General features: G+C 37.2%; 2 protein-coding genes across 3 annotated transcripts in view; one reads left to right on the forward strand and one right to left on the reverse strand.

Annotated features, from left to right (window-relative positions):
• The window catches only part of kcnb1 (potassium voltage-gated channel, Shab-related subfamily, member 1), a 37,792-nt gene extending 30,559 nt beyond the window's left edge, over window positions 1-7,233 (forward strand). For both annotated transcript variants that reach the window (XM_065279738.1, XM_065279739.1), the window contains one exon: window positions 1,504-7,233. In XM_065279738.1, coding sequence (XP_065135810.1) covers window positions 1,504-3,432 — 1,929 coding nt within the window. In that variant the 3' untranslated portion in view covers window positions 3,433-7,233. The remainder of the gene's footprint in view (window positions 1-1,503) is intronic.
• LOC135770084 (somatomedin-B and thrombospondin type-1 domain-containing protein) lies at window positions 7,074-15,123 on the reverse strand. Its single transcript, XM_065279740.2, has 6 exons — window positions 14,670-15,123; window positions 14,090-14,281; window positions 11,421-11,499; window positions 10,921-11,103; window positions 8,433-8,592; window positions 7,074-7,196 (listed from the first exon to the last, which is right to left on the reverse strand). The coding sequence occupies exons 1-5, from the start codon at window positions 14,902-14,904 to the stop codon at window positions 8,475-8,477; spliced, it is 807 nt and encodes a 268-aa protein (XP_065135812.1). The 5' UTR covers window positions 14,905-15,123; the 3' UTR covers window positions 7,074-7,196; window positions 8,433-8,474.
• Between the last annotated feature and the right edge of the window lie 371 nt (window positions 15,124-15,494).

Consider the following 15,494-nt stretch of genomic DNA (forward strand, 5'->3'; position numbering starts at 1 on the left):
TAATTTGTGAAGGATGGACGCACTTTTTTTGGACTTGAAGGTTGTGGAGTATGGGTGGAGCCCGTAACATTACATTTAATCAACTGAAAGATCTAAAATATTTTCTAAAATATCCGAAAATGTGTTTGCCTGAGAAACGATGGACATATGCAACTCGGACAGCTTGGGGGTGAGTAAATCATGGGTTTAATATCGTTTTGGCCAAACTATCCCTTTAAGGGTACCTTTAATGAGACATGGGTTGCAAGAAAAAACCTAAGCGTTCAATAAGGGGGCGTGCACACCAAAGCATTTAAGCACATCTGAAAATGCCAGGCGTACGCCGACTGTAGGCGCTTGACAGCTTTTTTCAGCTAAGCGCTTTAATTGCTATGATACTTCTGCTTTATCAGTTGTTTAACGCCGGTTGTTGAGATATTTGTCCCACTCCTCCTTCACTGTGATTGGACGGCCGTATGAGAAGTGACATTGACTAAGCTTTCACCCAAAGTTGAATTTTTTCAACTGTTGAAAAAACGACGTTGTTTGAAAAGCAACACGCTTCCATAGGAAACAATTGAAAACAAACATAAACCAGTGGTTCTCAATTCCAGTCCTCGGGTAACGTGCAGAATGTTTTAGATGTCTCCTTACATGAAACACCTGATTTCACTCATCAGGCTTCCTAAACAACACACTAACAAGCTGATGAACTGAATCAGGTGTTTTTATATATGGCGACGTCTAAAACATTCTGGGAGGGGGGTCCCGAGAACCACTGCCATAAACACTTTGGTGTTTATGCACCATGTTGCACGTTACCTTAAGGAACCATTGGGCTGTCAAAAAGTATTTTCCCTTGCTAACGTATGCTAAAGTATTTCCTTTGCCTTGCTACAAAGTCTTTAGTACCCATTTTACCTTAAAAAATTAAGGGACCATAGCAGGTCCCTTAACGTCACATCATGCGATGGTGGATTTTATGGTTATTTAAGAAAAGGAAGTACCGATGCACATTTCTAATGATCGAAATAATTCCTTGGAGAAAAGTGGTGCGCATTTATTAAGAGAATATCGGTTTGATCGTCATTCGTCAGTCAATCCAAAGTGGTTTAAATTTGTATTACTTTGAGGCTTTATAAATGCGATACTTTACAGTCTGTTATTTGCGAAGTTTCATTGTACACAAATCCACCGTCTGTTGAGCCTTGTGCGTTGATTTGTAACTATTGCAACCACTTCTCCAATGCCGTGTTTTGACAGAGACTACCGTAAAATACTTAGTATAAACACTTAGGTAAGGGTGACAGTTAATAGGTTTGTTGTAAAAAATCCCTTTTCGTTCCTCAGGGAAACCCTCACTTATGTATTTTCATGCAACGGGGCTCAGAGCTGCGTTTTCCATCTGGTAGAAGAAACAGTCAAACCATCACAATACCAAAATGTAATGAGGTCATGCCTCAGCATTCTTTAATTTGCAGGTTTTATTTTTAATAATGGATTTGTTTGATTTTTGTCTTTCAGATCTTGGCCATCATCTCTATCCTATTCATTGTGCTCTCCACTATTGCTTTGTCCCTGAACACCCTCCCGGAGCTGCAAGACACAGATGAATTTGGTCAGACTACTGATAATCCACAGCTAGCCCACGTGGAGGCAGTGTGCATCGCTTGGTTTACCATGGAATATCTTCTTCGTTTCCTTTCATCACCAAACAAGTGGAAATTCTTTAAAGGTCCCCTTAACGTCATCGACCTGCTGGCAATTTTACCATATTACGTCACTATTTTCCTGACAGAGTCCAACAAGAGTGTGCTGCAGTTCCAGAATGTACGGCGAGTGGTGCAAATCTTTCGAATCATGCGAATTCTGCGAATCCTCAAATTGGCACGTCACTCCACTGGGTTGCAGTCTCTGGGTTTCACACTGCGACGGAGTTACAATGAGCTAGGCCTGCTTATCCTCTTCTTGGCTATGGGAATCATGATATTTTCCAGTCTAGTTTTCTTTGCTGAAAAGGATGAGGATGACACCAAGTTCAAGAGCATCCCTGCCTCTTTCTGGTGGGCCACTATTACCATGACCACTGTGGGATATGGTGATATATACCCCAAGACGCTACTGGGTAAAATAGTTGGTGGTCTTTGTTGCATAGCAGGAGTGTTAGTGATCGCCCTTCCCATTCCCATTATCGTTAACAACTTCTCTGAATTCTACAAAGAACAGAAAAGACAGGAAAAAGCCATCAAGAGACGCGAGGCTCTAGAACGAGCCAAGCGTAATGGCAGTATAGTGTCTATGAATGTTAGAGAAGCATTTTCTCGAGGGGCTGATCTTCTAGATGTGGTGGTGATGGACAAGGGCGAGAGGTCCAATGACAACCACCTCTCACCCAGTCGGTGGAAATGGTCATCTAAACGGGCGACATCTGAGACCAGCTCTAATCGTTCCTTTAACCCAGAGCAAGGTTCCCCAAACAAGCCAAGATCTTCTAGTCCACAGAGGCTTAATGCACAGAAACTAGAAGAAATGTACAACCAGATGGCTAAGACTCAGTCACAGCCCAACCTAAACACCAAAGACAAAAATACATCCCGAGCAGGACACAGAAGGGATGAAATTGAGCTGGGAGCCTTGCCGGGTCAAGGAGGAGACCCGCTGAATGGGGGTCGCGAAGGAGTGGTGGACATGAAAAGTCTTTCCAGCATTGAGAGCTATATAAGCTGTGCAACAGACTTTCAAGAGAACCCACGATTTCCCTACAATCCAGCAGGGGGCTTGTCTTTCCCAGAGAGCTCTCGTTTCTCCCACAGCCCTGGTTCTGGCCTCTCTGGTCGAGTCAGTGCTAACCCAAGTCTGCAGACCACCATGGAGCACGAGACCATGCTCGCACCACCATGTTCTGGTGCCAAACCTCTTAACATGGATGGTTTACGCCAACAAAATACGCTTGGAAGTTCTCAGAAAATCCATTCAGTCAAGGTAAATCATCGCAGTTGTGGGGAGACCAGCCTATCAGGTGGTCCTCAGTCCGACAGCTCGATTATTTCCGACCACTCCATCCTTAGTCCAGAGGTGTCAGTCTACACAACTGCCAGCAGCAGGACTCCAACTAAAACACCTGAGAAGAAGGCACGCACCCCTGCGGTCTTCACTTTCCACGACGCCTCCATCAGCAAGTACATTGACGCCGACACAGACGATGAGGAGCATTTGCGTGAAAGCGCCCCTTCGGAGCGTCTGCTGGGTGGCCTGAGCTCCAAGCCTCGGCTCAGCGCTTACCAGGGGGGCACCAACCACCTGGAAGCCGCCCAGAGGCTGCTAGGTCAGAACTGCCTTTTTCCATTAGGAAGTAGCCCAGGTGTTAGCCACGAGAATCACGTGGCTTCAGAAAACTCACAAAGACCCAAAGGGGACAGGGGACATTCCAACACTTTTGATAAGGGCCACTGAGGCCCCAGAGTCATGAGTCCAAGTAGGCCAAGTTCAGTCAAGGACATCGGAGGAAACAGAGACTAATGTGCATTGGAGAATCATTTTACAGGCATCTGACCAAAGGGCCTACCCTGGTGACTTTAGGCGGGAGAGATCACTGGAAAACAGAGGTCATGTTACATCATTAAGAAACAGGATCTTGAGGATGTACCACTGCCTACACCTCTTGCCCTGTAAACAACCCTGCATTGGTGGGTCCCAGGGCCAGAACAGATCTGGCACGTAGTTGTTAGTGACAAGAATAGAATTTATTGTAAAGCTTGAAGGCTTACCAGACATTAAAGCGCACATGTGTATGGAAAATCAAGGGGATGGTCTGTCACTGCCTACGTTAGCTAGCCACTGTCCAGAGCCCACCATAAAGTTTAACATTAGATACAATACACCCTGTTTACTGGTGCACCTAATAAACTGGCCTTGGGTAACTGCATTGATGAGTGATTGTGTGCTATAAGACTATATGATATAGGGAGGGCTGTTGGTATAACGTATATAAGTTACATTCCTGCAAACATACCCACTCTCCAAATTCACATAGTGTGTGATTCTAACTTGATTTATTTTTATATAGACATGAAGATTATCTCTAGAAATATTTCTTGTTTCAAATTCACAAGTAAGAATGAAAGAGATCTTATTAGAAGAGACCAAAATCTTTACATTTACCATTCTCTCATGTTCTGTTATGGCACAAAACAACGTAGTGTGTGTTTAAAAGTAACAAAAGGTACACATCACACTGTGTATCTGTGTATCGTTCTTGCAATGGCCATGCTTATCACATATTCAATAAACAGCACATGCAGATCGGCAGCCCAAACCGAAGCAAGAACCACGGTGAATGGATACGGACCTCTCCCTGCAAACTTAAAGATAAAGGAAACTACCGAAAAACTTCAGGTCAATTCAACACTTCAGTAAGATTGACAATTTCATAGCAGATGATGCCGAATATTTCTGAATAAATAAGCATAGATATATATTTCTAAAGTATTTTCTAGATGATCCTGTGAAGTGTGGTAGATGGTCTCTTACTTTTACATAGGCAGTGAAAATGTTTATTTTCAAACGTTGATTTAGTATAAAGATTAATGGGACCTTTTGTGTCCCAAATTGTAATTCAGGCTCAAAGTACTTCGTGACCAAGATGATCACTTTGAAAGTATAAAAACATTGATCACTTTTAATACAAGAGCTCTGTGGGCTTGTTTACCTTCAAATTACATCACAGATATGATCCCTTCTTAAAAAAAGATAAAATCATTATCACCGATACCATACACAGTCCAGCATGTATTCACAGGTATGTAGACGATGTCCTGAAGACAACTATATATCCAGTTTCCATGGTGACCACAAGCCCTCCCTGCCAGTGCTCATATCCAGTTTTGAAAAGCGGGATAGAGAGGGCTAAATTAGATCAAAAACATACATTGCATCAGGGTGAAACCATACTGAAATAAATGAAAATGTCACAAATGGGATTTAATTTGTATGTATGTATGTGTGTGTGTTATTTGGGGGTGCGAAGGTTATTGGCTTCTCTTGAGACTTGGGTGTGTGTTAGCCTCCATCCTTGTCTCAGCGATTTATTTGAGGTGCGAACTGAATACCAATTTTTGCAAGAGAGAGAGGAAGGACGGTATCTAGGTTAGTATGGTATATTCCCTTTCTCTGCTCAATATGAAATATTTTTTGATTGATACGATCGGTACGGCTGCTTTATGAAAGCTTAATGCGTGAGATCCACATCCAATGCCCTCTTCATACACGATAGCAACGCTGTTTTCTTACTAAAGCCATGTAAAAGCCATGTTTTTCTCTGTGTGAAGCTATGCCCTGAAGTCAACCCTTGTGTTTTGTGATAATTCATGGGTAAATCCAGCGGAAAAGAATGACACAATGACTTTTTAAATAAATTATTTATTTCTCTAATTTAATTTTTATTTTCGCTGTAACACTAATGGGGTGCTACATTGCCATATAAACAGGTTCTACTATATGCATTCATTATGCAAAATATAATTTAAAATTATGATTTTGGGTCGAAACATGATATACATATTATATAAATATATCTCTGACAGGTTTTGTGAGTTTTACTCCAATTTTGTCCATATTAATTGGCCAATCAGAGATTAGCATATGTTTTGTTATTGCTTATAATCAGCCATCAATTTATAATATAAGACTAGAGTCTTATATGGGTGATTATTTTGGGGGATTTTTAGCCACCAGTCAACAAGTGATGACAATCAGTAATTTGAGTCGAATGTCAGTGTCTTACTGAATGGTTTAATGGCATTAAAGGTGTGCCGTCTATAACACCAAACCATGCATAAATATAGGTTTAAATTCATTATGGTACATAAATAAAAAATTATGTGGTATTGCAAATGACTCAAAAACATTTGATGAACTGACCATGCTTCCGGCATCAACATGGACGTGCGTTAATTTAAACTAGGGCTGGGCTGATACTACTTTTTCATGTTTGATAACACACAGAAGGGATACCACAACCTTGAGAATCTATCAATACCGATCCAGTACCATCTCTATCTCCCATTTAATCAATTAAGCTGAAAATAACACATTTGTTTGCCATACAAAAGGCTTAAACAGAGCTACAGCACTCAAACATTTTACTTTGCAACAAATGACAAATTTAAGACTCAATGAAACATTGTGCAATACTACCGAGCCCCTAAGGGGACATGGAGCAAAAATTAAATAAAGTTTAGTTTTGCGTGCGCACGTCAAACTATTCACATGCAATATTTTCACGTGAGCACGCAAAACTAAACTTTAAAAAAAATTCTGCACATAAAGGTTTCGCGTGAGCACATAAAAGTTTCACGTCAGCACATGAAACTAAATTTGAGATTTTTTTACTCCAATGTCACCTTAGGGGCTCGGTAAAATACTTATTCTTCATTTTTATTTAAAACGGTTTAAACTAGTAGCAACATTTTTAGTTAGTCAGCACAAAAATTCAAAATGAAATTTAAGCTGTAACTTTGGACAATTTAAAGTGCGCTTTGACATGACAAGGTCCGTGTTGGTACACCCCGACTTCTACAATATTCAATCCAACCATTTTCGCCAATATTGGACTAATATTGATACTGAATATCGGCTCGGCCCACCCCTAATTTACACTTTAATTTAAATATTTATTTTAGTTGTGGTTTACAATAGCATGTATTAGGTCATCAAAGCTTAGACTTTTAATTTTGTTATCGATGAAGGGTTTGTATGCATCTCATTGAAAACGGCAGGCAAGCACAATAACTTCTTTTATTTATTGCATTTCTTACAAGATTGTACAAAAACAATGATAATTAGAGGCATGGAGTATTTATTGATAAAAGAAATTAACATAAACATCCATATAGAGTTTCCAGGGAATAAAAAAAAACAGAGAGCACTGTTTACAATCCCTCCCTTCCCCTAAATCTTTACAATGTTGTTTGTAGGTCTAAAGGCTGTTTGTTTTGTAAACTTTCTACCTGTTGACTTTCTATGCCGTTGTTTCTGTACGCGTGTTACGTTGTTTAATGCATGTTGTACCTCTCAACTTGTAACTTGTTCTGTATGTGACAAAAAGGTAATTCCTTGTCTTGTATAGGAAAAAGAGCCAAAAATTGTGTCAAAATGTCCTGAAATCGTTTGGTTTCTTCGCAGTATGAATAAGAGATCGCCCCTCCCCACTTGGTTGGCTGGAAATCAAATAAATAATACAGATGATTAATTTTACCTTGGGTGTTCATTTATTGTCTATGTTTGAATGGTAAAGCATTTTAGACACTTAAAGGGGCCATGTCACAAAACTTTTTTAAGATATCAAATAAATCTTTTGTGTCCCCAGAGTACATATGTGAAGTTTTTGCTCAAAATATAATATAGAGATAATTTATTATAACATGTTAAAATTGAAACTTTGTAGGTGTGAGCAAAAATGTGGTGTTTTGGGGTGTGTCCTTTAAAATGCAAATGAGCCGATGAAATTTAAACATTGATCGCAATGATGGTGGTTTGTTGCTCAATTGTGCTGTGAATAATTTTCTCTCTCTCTCTCTCTCTCTCTCTCTCTCTCTCTCTCTCTCTCTCTCTTTCTCTCTGGACTAAATGGCTGTTCTGTGGTTGGAAAGTGTAGATTAAGGGGCGATATTATTATAATAATAAGAGCTGCTTATGACATCATAAGCAGAGCCAAATTTCAGTGACCTATGTTTTCACATGCTTGCAGAGAAGTTACTAGGTTGATCTTTTTTTGCATTTTCTAGGTTGATAGAAGCACTGGGAACCCAAATAAAGCACTGAAACATGGAAAAAGTCAGATTTTCATGCTATGGCACCTTTAAAGTTTCAATTATATAGTAAAATAAGCAATTTTGTATTTAAATGACAGCCGTCCAAACGTCTATGCTAAAATAATGGGAAAATTTGGGCTGTCAGTGAAAATTTAATAGTCGTCTAACCATAGCAACCCTACCTAACCCAACCTTGTAATCACTGTTAACTTAAATGATGGGATATCATACATCTTACAAGTTATTTAGGCTATAAGGTGGGTACTCATATTTTGGTCAATGAAATGATTGCTAGTGCACTTTTCAAGCTAAATAATATGACATTTCACTCTGTAGGGTGCCTGTGTGAACTTAATGGGAACTTGTTTCATACATCCACTATAAATGACCTTGGGGCCAGGGTGATATTGCATAAAATAGCCAGAAAAATTTATTGATTTGTGCATTTTTAAGTATCCACGTTTGTTGGGGTGGCAACTCTATGTCAAACATTGATTCTTACAGCTGTTAAAAATCCTTTATAACGTCCAAATCTGAAGGGAATTACTATTAGATGTCACTTATGAATATTTTTTTCTGCAGGTGACTAACATTAAATCTTGTGTTTGGCCTACAAGCATGTGCATTACTAAAATTGCCTACCTTCTGCATGCTCTGGTTAATTTAGATGTAAGTGTGTGTATATTAGATGAAGAGAAAACTGTGTGCAGTAGGGCAGGAGCAGGAGTCTCGACGGCGGACACGTCGCCATACCCCTCTGCACTTTGAATTCCCCACGGCCTGCCATTGCAGAGCTAACGTCCTAAGAGTGAGAGAGACGAAAATGTGATGGTGAGATTGAAAGAGTGATGTGAGAGGAAGACAGAGGCATAGTTAAATGCAAGAATTCATACAACCGGAGTTTTAAGACAATAACTGCATGTTATGTTCAAATTGCAAATACTAGTTGATATACAACATAATTTAAGTGCAACTGACAGGACTATTCAACCCCCAATGCTGTTAGCATTTTAAATTTAGCCAAGATTAAACAGGCAATCTCTTTCTTTAATTAAAAAAACATTAGGCGTACAAGGCTCTGGAGTGATCCAAATGAGTTCACGAGCCTACCAGGAGAGTCTTCAAGCAGCACAAGAGGTTTTATAATAAACAAGCTCTTGAATAAATTGCATAATTATAGATGTCTCATGGTTCCCCCCAGTGGCAAAAGACACCCATTGCATCAAGATAGTAAAAAACAAAACCTATCCACTGATCTGGGTTTATGATGATGAATATGGATTCACCAAGTAGGCCACGCCCAAATTAACATTGGTGCTGATCCTGGAACAGCATTCCTATTAACCAATCAGATTATAGGATTAGGTTTATGGTCAACGTTAGATTTCTGGGTTAGGTTCATTCATTCCTTAGGACCCAAAGGGATGAATTTAGAAGCCACCAAACACTTCCATGTTTTCCCTATTTAAAGACTGTTACATGAGTAGTTACACGAGTAAGTATGATGGCACAAAATAAAACGTGGCGATTTTTTTGCGAATAAAAATGAGAACTATATTGTATGGCGGAAGAGCACTTAGTTTGCAGCACTTCGACCTCAGCGCGCAGTAACATCATTACTCCTGACTACTCCCCTTCTCGCTCAAACTTCTTTCAACATTACGAGATGGTCCTCACTGCGGAACACAACATCCAGGGGGCGGGGTTGGATCTAGATCCAACTCCTCCCACTTTATATACTTTGTTCCGCCAAATGAACCAGTATATTTGCGTTGTTGCAGCCCGCAATTAGTTGCAACCTGTGGTCACCAACGTTTGCTCTTATCAATTTAAGTGTACGTTTGATTAATAATATAGTTGAGAAAGATTCATAATTTAGAAAGTATCACAGTTAGGTGTAAGGGGAGGTAAGGACACGTTCCCGACAGTTTGATATCACTGAAGGGATTTATTTGTACATTATCCCACTTATTACACAGCTATTCCTATACGAGTAAATATATAAACTTATTTATTTGATATCTTTTATTAGCAAATTTAAAAAAAAAGTAAACCTGTTTCCTAATGGCTGTAAGCAAAGACGTTAAAACAAGTTCAAAGTCCATACAAGATAAACATTCAATTTATTAATTTCTAAATAACATGCCATAGCCTATATATCTTAATAATTATGCATATTAATACTGTATCCATTAATAGGTCTTAAACTGCATGTGGTAAGATTACTCGTAGTAGGCTTACCCGAAATGTTTTACTCCAAAACATTATAGCAAAAACTTACATTTCACCCTAAAGGCACTACTTTTATTGTAGTCATAAGTGAAGTTAGTTATTATGTCAAAATAATAACTTAATTTAGTTACGACTAAATGCGGAAATGGTAACGCAGCAACACGTGTATGACGTGTCTTGTGGTAAAACTGGCGACCAATGGGATCTCTGGATCGGGATCCAGCTCCGCCCCTGGATCTAAATCCAACCCCGCCCCCTGGATGTCGTGTTCTGCAGTGAGGCGCTACTGAACATTACTGCACCTGAGGTCGAAGTGCTGCAAATTAAGTGCTCTTCCGCCATACAATATAGTTCTAATGTTTTATCCACTTAAAAAAATCGCCAAGTTTTATTTTGTGCCACCATACTTGTGTAACTACTCATGTAGCAGTCTTTAAATAGGAAAAACATGGAAGAGTTTGGTGGCTTCTAAATTCATCCGTTTTTGGATCCCAAGGAATGATTGAGGCTAAGCTAAATGCTAACACTTTCACGACACCCTGTACAATTTGTCCAAGTTGAGGTAAGAACATAGTAAAATATTGAAAAACGGTGTTGTTTTCTTAAAAAAAACAAAAAACAGTGCTAAAATCGCTTACTGACCTTGTTTTTAGTACAGTTTATCCAACCTTGACTTTCAACTTCGCTGTGTTGATGACGTAACGGGCAGGGAACACCACAGTATCTATGAATTTTACTACACTTTACAGTAAGTGTGTGTGCGTGCGTGCGTGCGCGCGCGTGTGTGTGTGTGTGTGTGTGTTTTTAATATTTTATCGACACCCTGGTTGATTGTCCTTAAGATGTACTAGGAGTCTAGGATAATAAAAGTTTGATCCAGAAAGATCTTTGCTCTTACATTTCCCAACCAGAGCTCTCTCCGTCCCCTGAGCAGTAACGTTGACCCTGTGTCAGAGCTGGAGGCTGGCACTCCACACACACCTGATGCCCTTCCTTTAGGTACCTCATCCAGCGGATGTGAGGACTGATGCTGTGCTGGCATGCCATGGTCAAAGAGGTGAGCTTAAACTCCACACAGTAACTGATGCGAATAAATGCAAGGTGAAATACACATAAAACCATTACAGATAATCAATAATTATTACAAGTGACTCATAGTCTTACTCATAGAGCATATGTGAGCAATGCAAAGGTCATGTTGTTTTTAAAGTGTCCACCAAATGCTAAATGCAAATGTTACTGTACATTAATGGTATCAAATAATAATATGGTTCTTTTATATACAACAATTGTACAACAATAAAACAGCTCCACCATTGCACATTAGCTATTTTATTTTATTTTATATTGAAAAACCTTGATAGTACTTTTTGTAAGTAGTAAATCATGAGATTTTACCCCGTAATATTGCTCAAGTCTGAAATCTCCCTCTTCTTCCGAGCATTTCCATAGCCACCAGTGGTGATGAGAGCTGGGACTAAGACCGAGAAATGGGTCAAAGGTTATATAAGAGAGCTTTTAATGCATACAGTATGTGCTCACCCATAATCTTATAAGAAGGTCAAAGTCATATTAAAAGCAGTCAGTTATTCTCCAGTATAGTTTTAGTATATGAAGAGATTATAAGAGTGTATTATTTGATTACAGTCTATTTCCTGATAATGTGTTTACGTAAGATAAATGTTTTCTTAAATGAGATGGGATGTATTCTGTGGAATCTGTCCAAGAATAACAAATCAATACAAATTTTGATGGCTGTATAATGCAACAAATCAATTTAGTCTCCATAAGTTGCTGGTATTGTGGTCAAGAAGTGTTGGCCTAAGACCCATAAAGATCTTTAAGATATTAGTGATGGTGCCTGCTAGGGCTTGAGCTTAAACGTAAACACATAAATTTGCTTTCTTGTACTTTGAGTACTGATAGCAGTACAAAGGGAGCACATAGGCCTACTGATGAAAATGTAAACCTAGAAAGTCGCTTTGGAAAAATGTGGCCCCAAAATGCATAAATAGAGAAATGAATATTACAGTATATAACGTATATTTTGTTCTTTCTTTCTTTTTGTCTTTCTTTCTTTTTCTCTTTCTTTCTTTTTTCTTTTCTTTTCTTTTCTTTTCTTTTCTTTTCTTTTTGTGAGTCACTTTGAATAAAAGGTGAAATGCCAAATGCATTTTCTTTCTTTCTTTCTTTTCTTTTCTTTTCTTTTCTTTTCTTTTGTGCGTCACTATGTGAAAAGTGAAATGCCAAATGTATATTTTGTTTTTCTTTCTTTCATTCACTTGTTTTTCTTTTATATTACAGTATATAACGTATATTTTGTTCTTTCTTTCTTTTTGTCTTTCTTTCTTTTTTCTTTTCTTTTCTTATCTTTTCTTTTCTTTTTGTGAGTCACTTTGGATAAAAGGTGAAATGCCAAATGCATTTTCTTTCTTTCTTTCTTTTCTTTTCTTTTCTTTTGTGCGTCACTATGTGAAAAGTGAAATGCCAAATGTATATTTTGTTTTTCTTTCTTTCATTCACTTGTTTTTCTTTTCTTTTCTTTTCTTTTCTTTTTGTGAGTCACTTTAGTTTAGGTAAAGATAAAATGCCAAATTTAAATTTTGTTGTTCTTTCTTTTTTCTTTTCTTTTCTTTTCTTTTCTTTTCTTTTCTTTTCTTTTTGTGAGTCACTTTGGATAAAAGGTGAAATGCCAAATGCATTTTCTTTCTTTCTTTCTTTCTATCTTTCTTTCTTTCTTTCTTTCTTTTCTTTTCTTTTCTTTTCTTTTCTTTCTTTCTTTTCTTTTCTTTTGTGCGTCACTATGTGAAAAGTGAAATGCCAAATGTATATTTTGTTTTTCTTTCTTTCTTTCACTTGTTCTTTCTTTTCTTTTCTTTTCTTTTCTTTTTGTGAGTCACTTTAGTTTAGGTAAAGGTAAAATGCCAAATTTAAATTTTGTTGTTCTTTCTTTTTGCTTTTCTTTCTTTTCTTTTCTTTTTTTTTGAGACACTTTAGGTGAAAGTGAAATGCCAAATTAAAATTGTGTTGTTCTTTCTTTCTTTTCTTTTTTCTTTTCTTTTCTTTTCTTTTTTCTTTTCTTTTCTTTTCTTTTTGCAAGTCACTTCGGATAAAAAGTGAAGTGCCAAATGTATATTTTGTTTATTTTTCTTTCTTTTACTCATTCTTTCTTTTCTTTTCATGAGTCACTTTAGGTGAATATTTAGTTTTTCTTTCTTATTTCTTTCTTTCTTTCTTTTCTTTTCTTTTCTTTTTTTGAGTCACTTCAGATAAAAAGTGAAGTGCCGAATGTATATTTAGTTTTTCTTTCTTTCTTTCTTTCTTTTCTTTTTGTGAGTCACTTTAGGTAAAGGTGAAATGCCAAATATATATTTTGTTGTTCTTTCTTTCTTTTCCTTTCTTTCTTTTTTCTTTTCTTTTCTTTTCTTTTCTTTTTGTGAGTCACTTCGGATAAAAAGTGAAGTGCCAAATGTATATTTAGTTTTTCTTTCTTTATTTCTTTTACTTGTTCTTTCTTTCTTTCTTTTCTTTTTGTGAGTCACTTTAGGTAAAGGTGAAATGCCAAATATATATTTTGTTGTTCTTTCTTTCTTTCTTTCTTTCTTTCTTTCTTTCTTTTCCTTTCTTTCTTTTTTCTTTTCTTTTCTTTTCTTTTTGTGAGTCACTTCGGATAAAAAGTGAAGTGCCAAATGTATATTTAGTTTTTCTTTCTTTATTTCTTTTACTTGTTCTTTCTTTCTTTCTTTTCTTTTTGTGAGTCACTTAGGTGAAATGCTAAATGCATATTTTTCTTTTTCTTTCTTTTTCTTTCTTTCTCTTCTTTTCTTTTCTTTTCTTTTTGTTAGACATTTTAGGTAAAGGTGAAATGCATATTTTGTTGTTCTTTATTTCTTTCTTTCTTTCTTTCTTTCTTTCTTTCTTTCTTTCTTTCTTTCTTTGTATGAGTCACTTTGAATAAAAGGTTGTGCATTTGATTTCCAGGGAACACACATACTGATAAAAAATCTATACCATGAAAGTTGCTTTGGATAAAATGCATAAATGTAGAAATGAATATTACGGTATACCCAGTGATTGCAGACAGGTCTTGTGCTGGTCTTGGTACTTAGCGCAGCCTGCGGTCTGCTGTAGAGAGGGACAGGGTTCTCCACCATTACGTGCCTCCTGGATCACCTGTCTGAGTCTGGTGCGCACGGTGGGCTTACACGGCTCCATACAGCCAGACCATACGCTCCATTCACTCACAATGCAAGGTATAGCTACAGCACACACAAAAAAACTTTAAAAAAGATATGGCAAGAATGCATTGTCCTACACTCTTAAAAATAATGGTTCATAAAAGGTTCATATATGGCATGGGTGTGAAGAACCCTTTATAATACATTTATTTTTAAGAGTGTAACATGCTATATTTTAAATCTAAATCTTATGCATTCAGCATTTCTGACCACCTGATACATACACAATATTTATACTTGTATACATTTCATTACTCACACCACAGGACGCTTTAAGTAAATATGCAAAAAGTTGAAAGGTTAATAAAACTGCAAACAAAAATGTAGTGCAATACTGGACTGTATCTATATGCAATAAGCTTTATATCAATGTAATTAATGCTTGTTGAAAATATGAAATGCAAGAAACCTGGACAGGCAAGGTCATAGTCATGACAACAGTCCAATGTCGTCTTGCATGCCTGGTCGCAGTAACATTCCCCATACGAGCGATCTTCTCTCCAGCCTTCAGTTATACATGAGAGGTTTTGTCCAACGCAACACAGAGCCGCATCCTGACAGCCTCCATTACTCTGGGACACCAACGTTACCAGCAGAGCGAGATAGAAAACCATCAGTGAGAGACAAGAGCTGCATGCTGACATGATAATGGCCGATCTGAATATGAAACTTCACTCATCTGAGAGAACTCATGCATGTAATTGACTTCTGTATGATCCTGCAGCTCTGAGCTGGAACTTATGTTGGGCTTCTTTAAATCAAATCTTTATTTCGCTCTATCTTTCTTTTCTTTCTTTGACTCACGTTGGATAAATAAGTGAAATGCCAACACTGCAAAAAAATGATTTTCTAGAAAAAAAATCTTAGTGTTTTTGTCTTGTTTTCGGTAAAAATATCAAAAAATTCTTACATTAAGATGCTTTTTCCTGATGAGCAAAACCACCCAAAAATAAGTCTAGTTTTTAGACCAAAAATATCAAATTTAAGTGATTTTGTGCAGTAAACAAGCAAAAAAATCTGACAATGGGGTAAGCAAAAAAAAATTGGAAATTTTTCTTAAACACTAAATTCAAGAATTTTTTTGCTTGTTTTCTGCACAAAATCACTTAAATTTGATATTTTTGGTCTAAAAACTAGACTTACTTTCTTGGGTCGTTTTGCTCATCAAGAAAAAGCTTTTTAATTTAAGAGATTTTAGATATTTTTACTGAAAACAAGACAAAAATACTAAGAA

Source organism: Paramisgurnus dabryanus, chromosome 7 (genome assembly GCF_030506205.2).
Source record: "Paramisgurnus dabryanus chromosome 7, PD_genome_1.1, whole genome shotgun sequence".
Classification (NCBI taxonomy): domain Eukaryota; kingdom Metazoa; phylum Chordata; class Actinopteri; order Cypriniformes; family Cobitidae; genus Paramisgurnus; species Paramisgurnus dabryanus.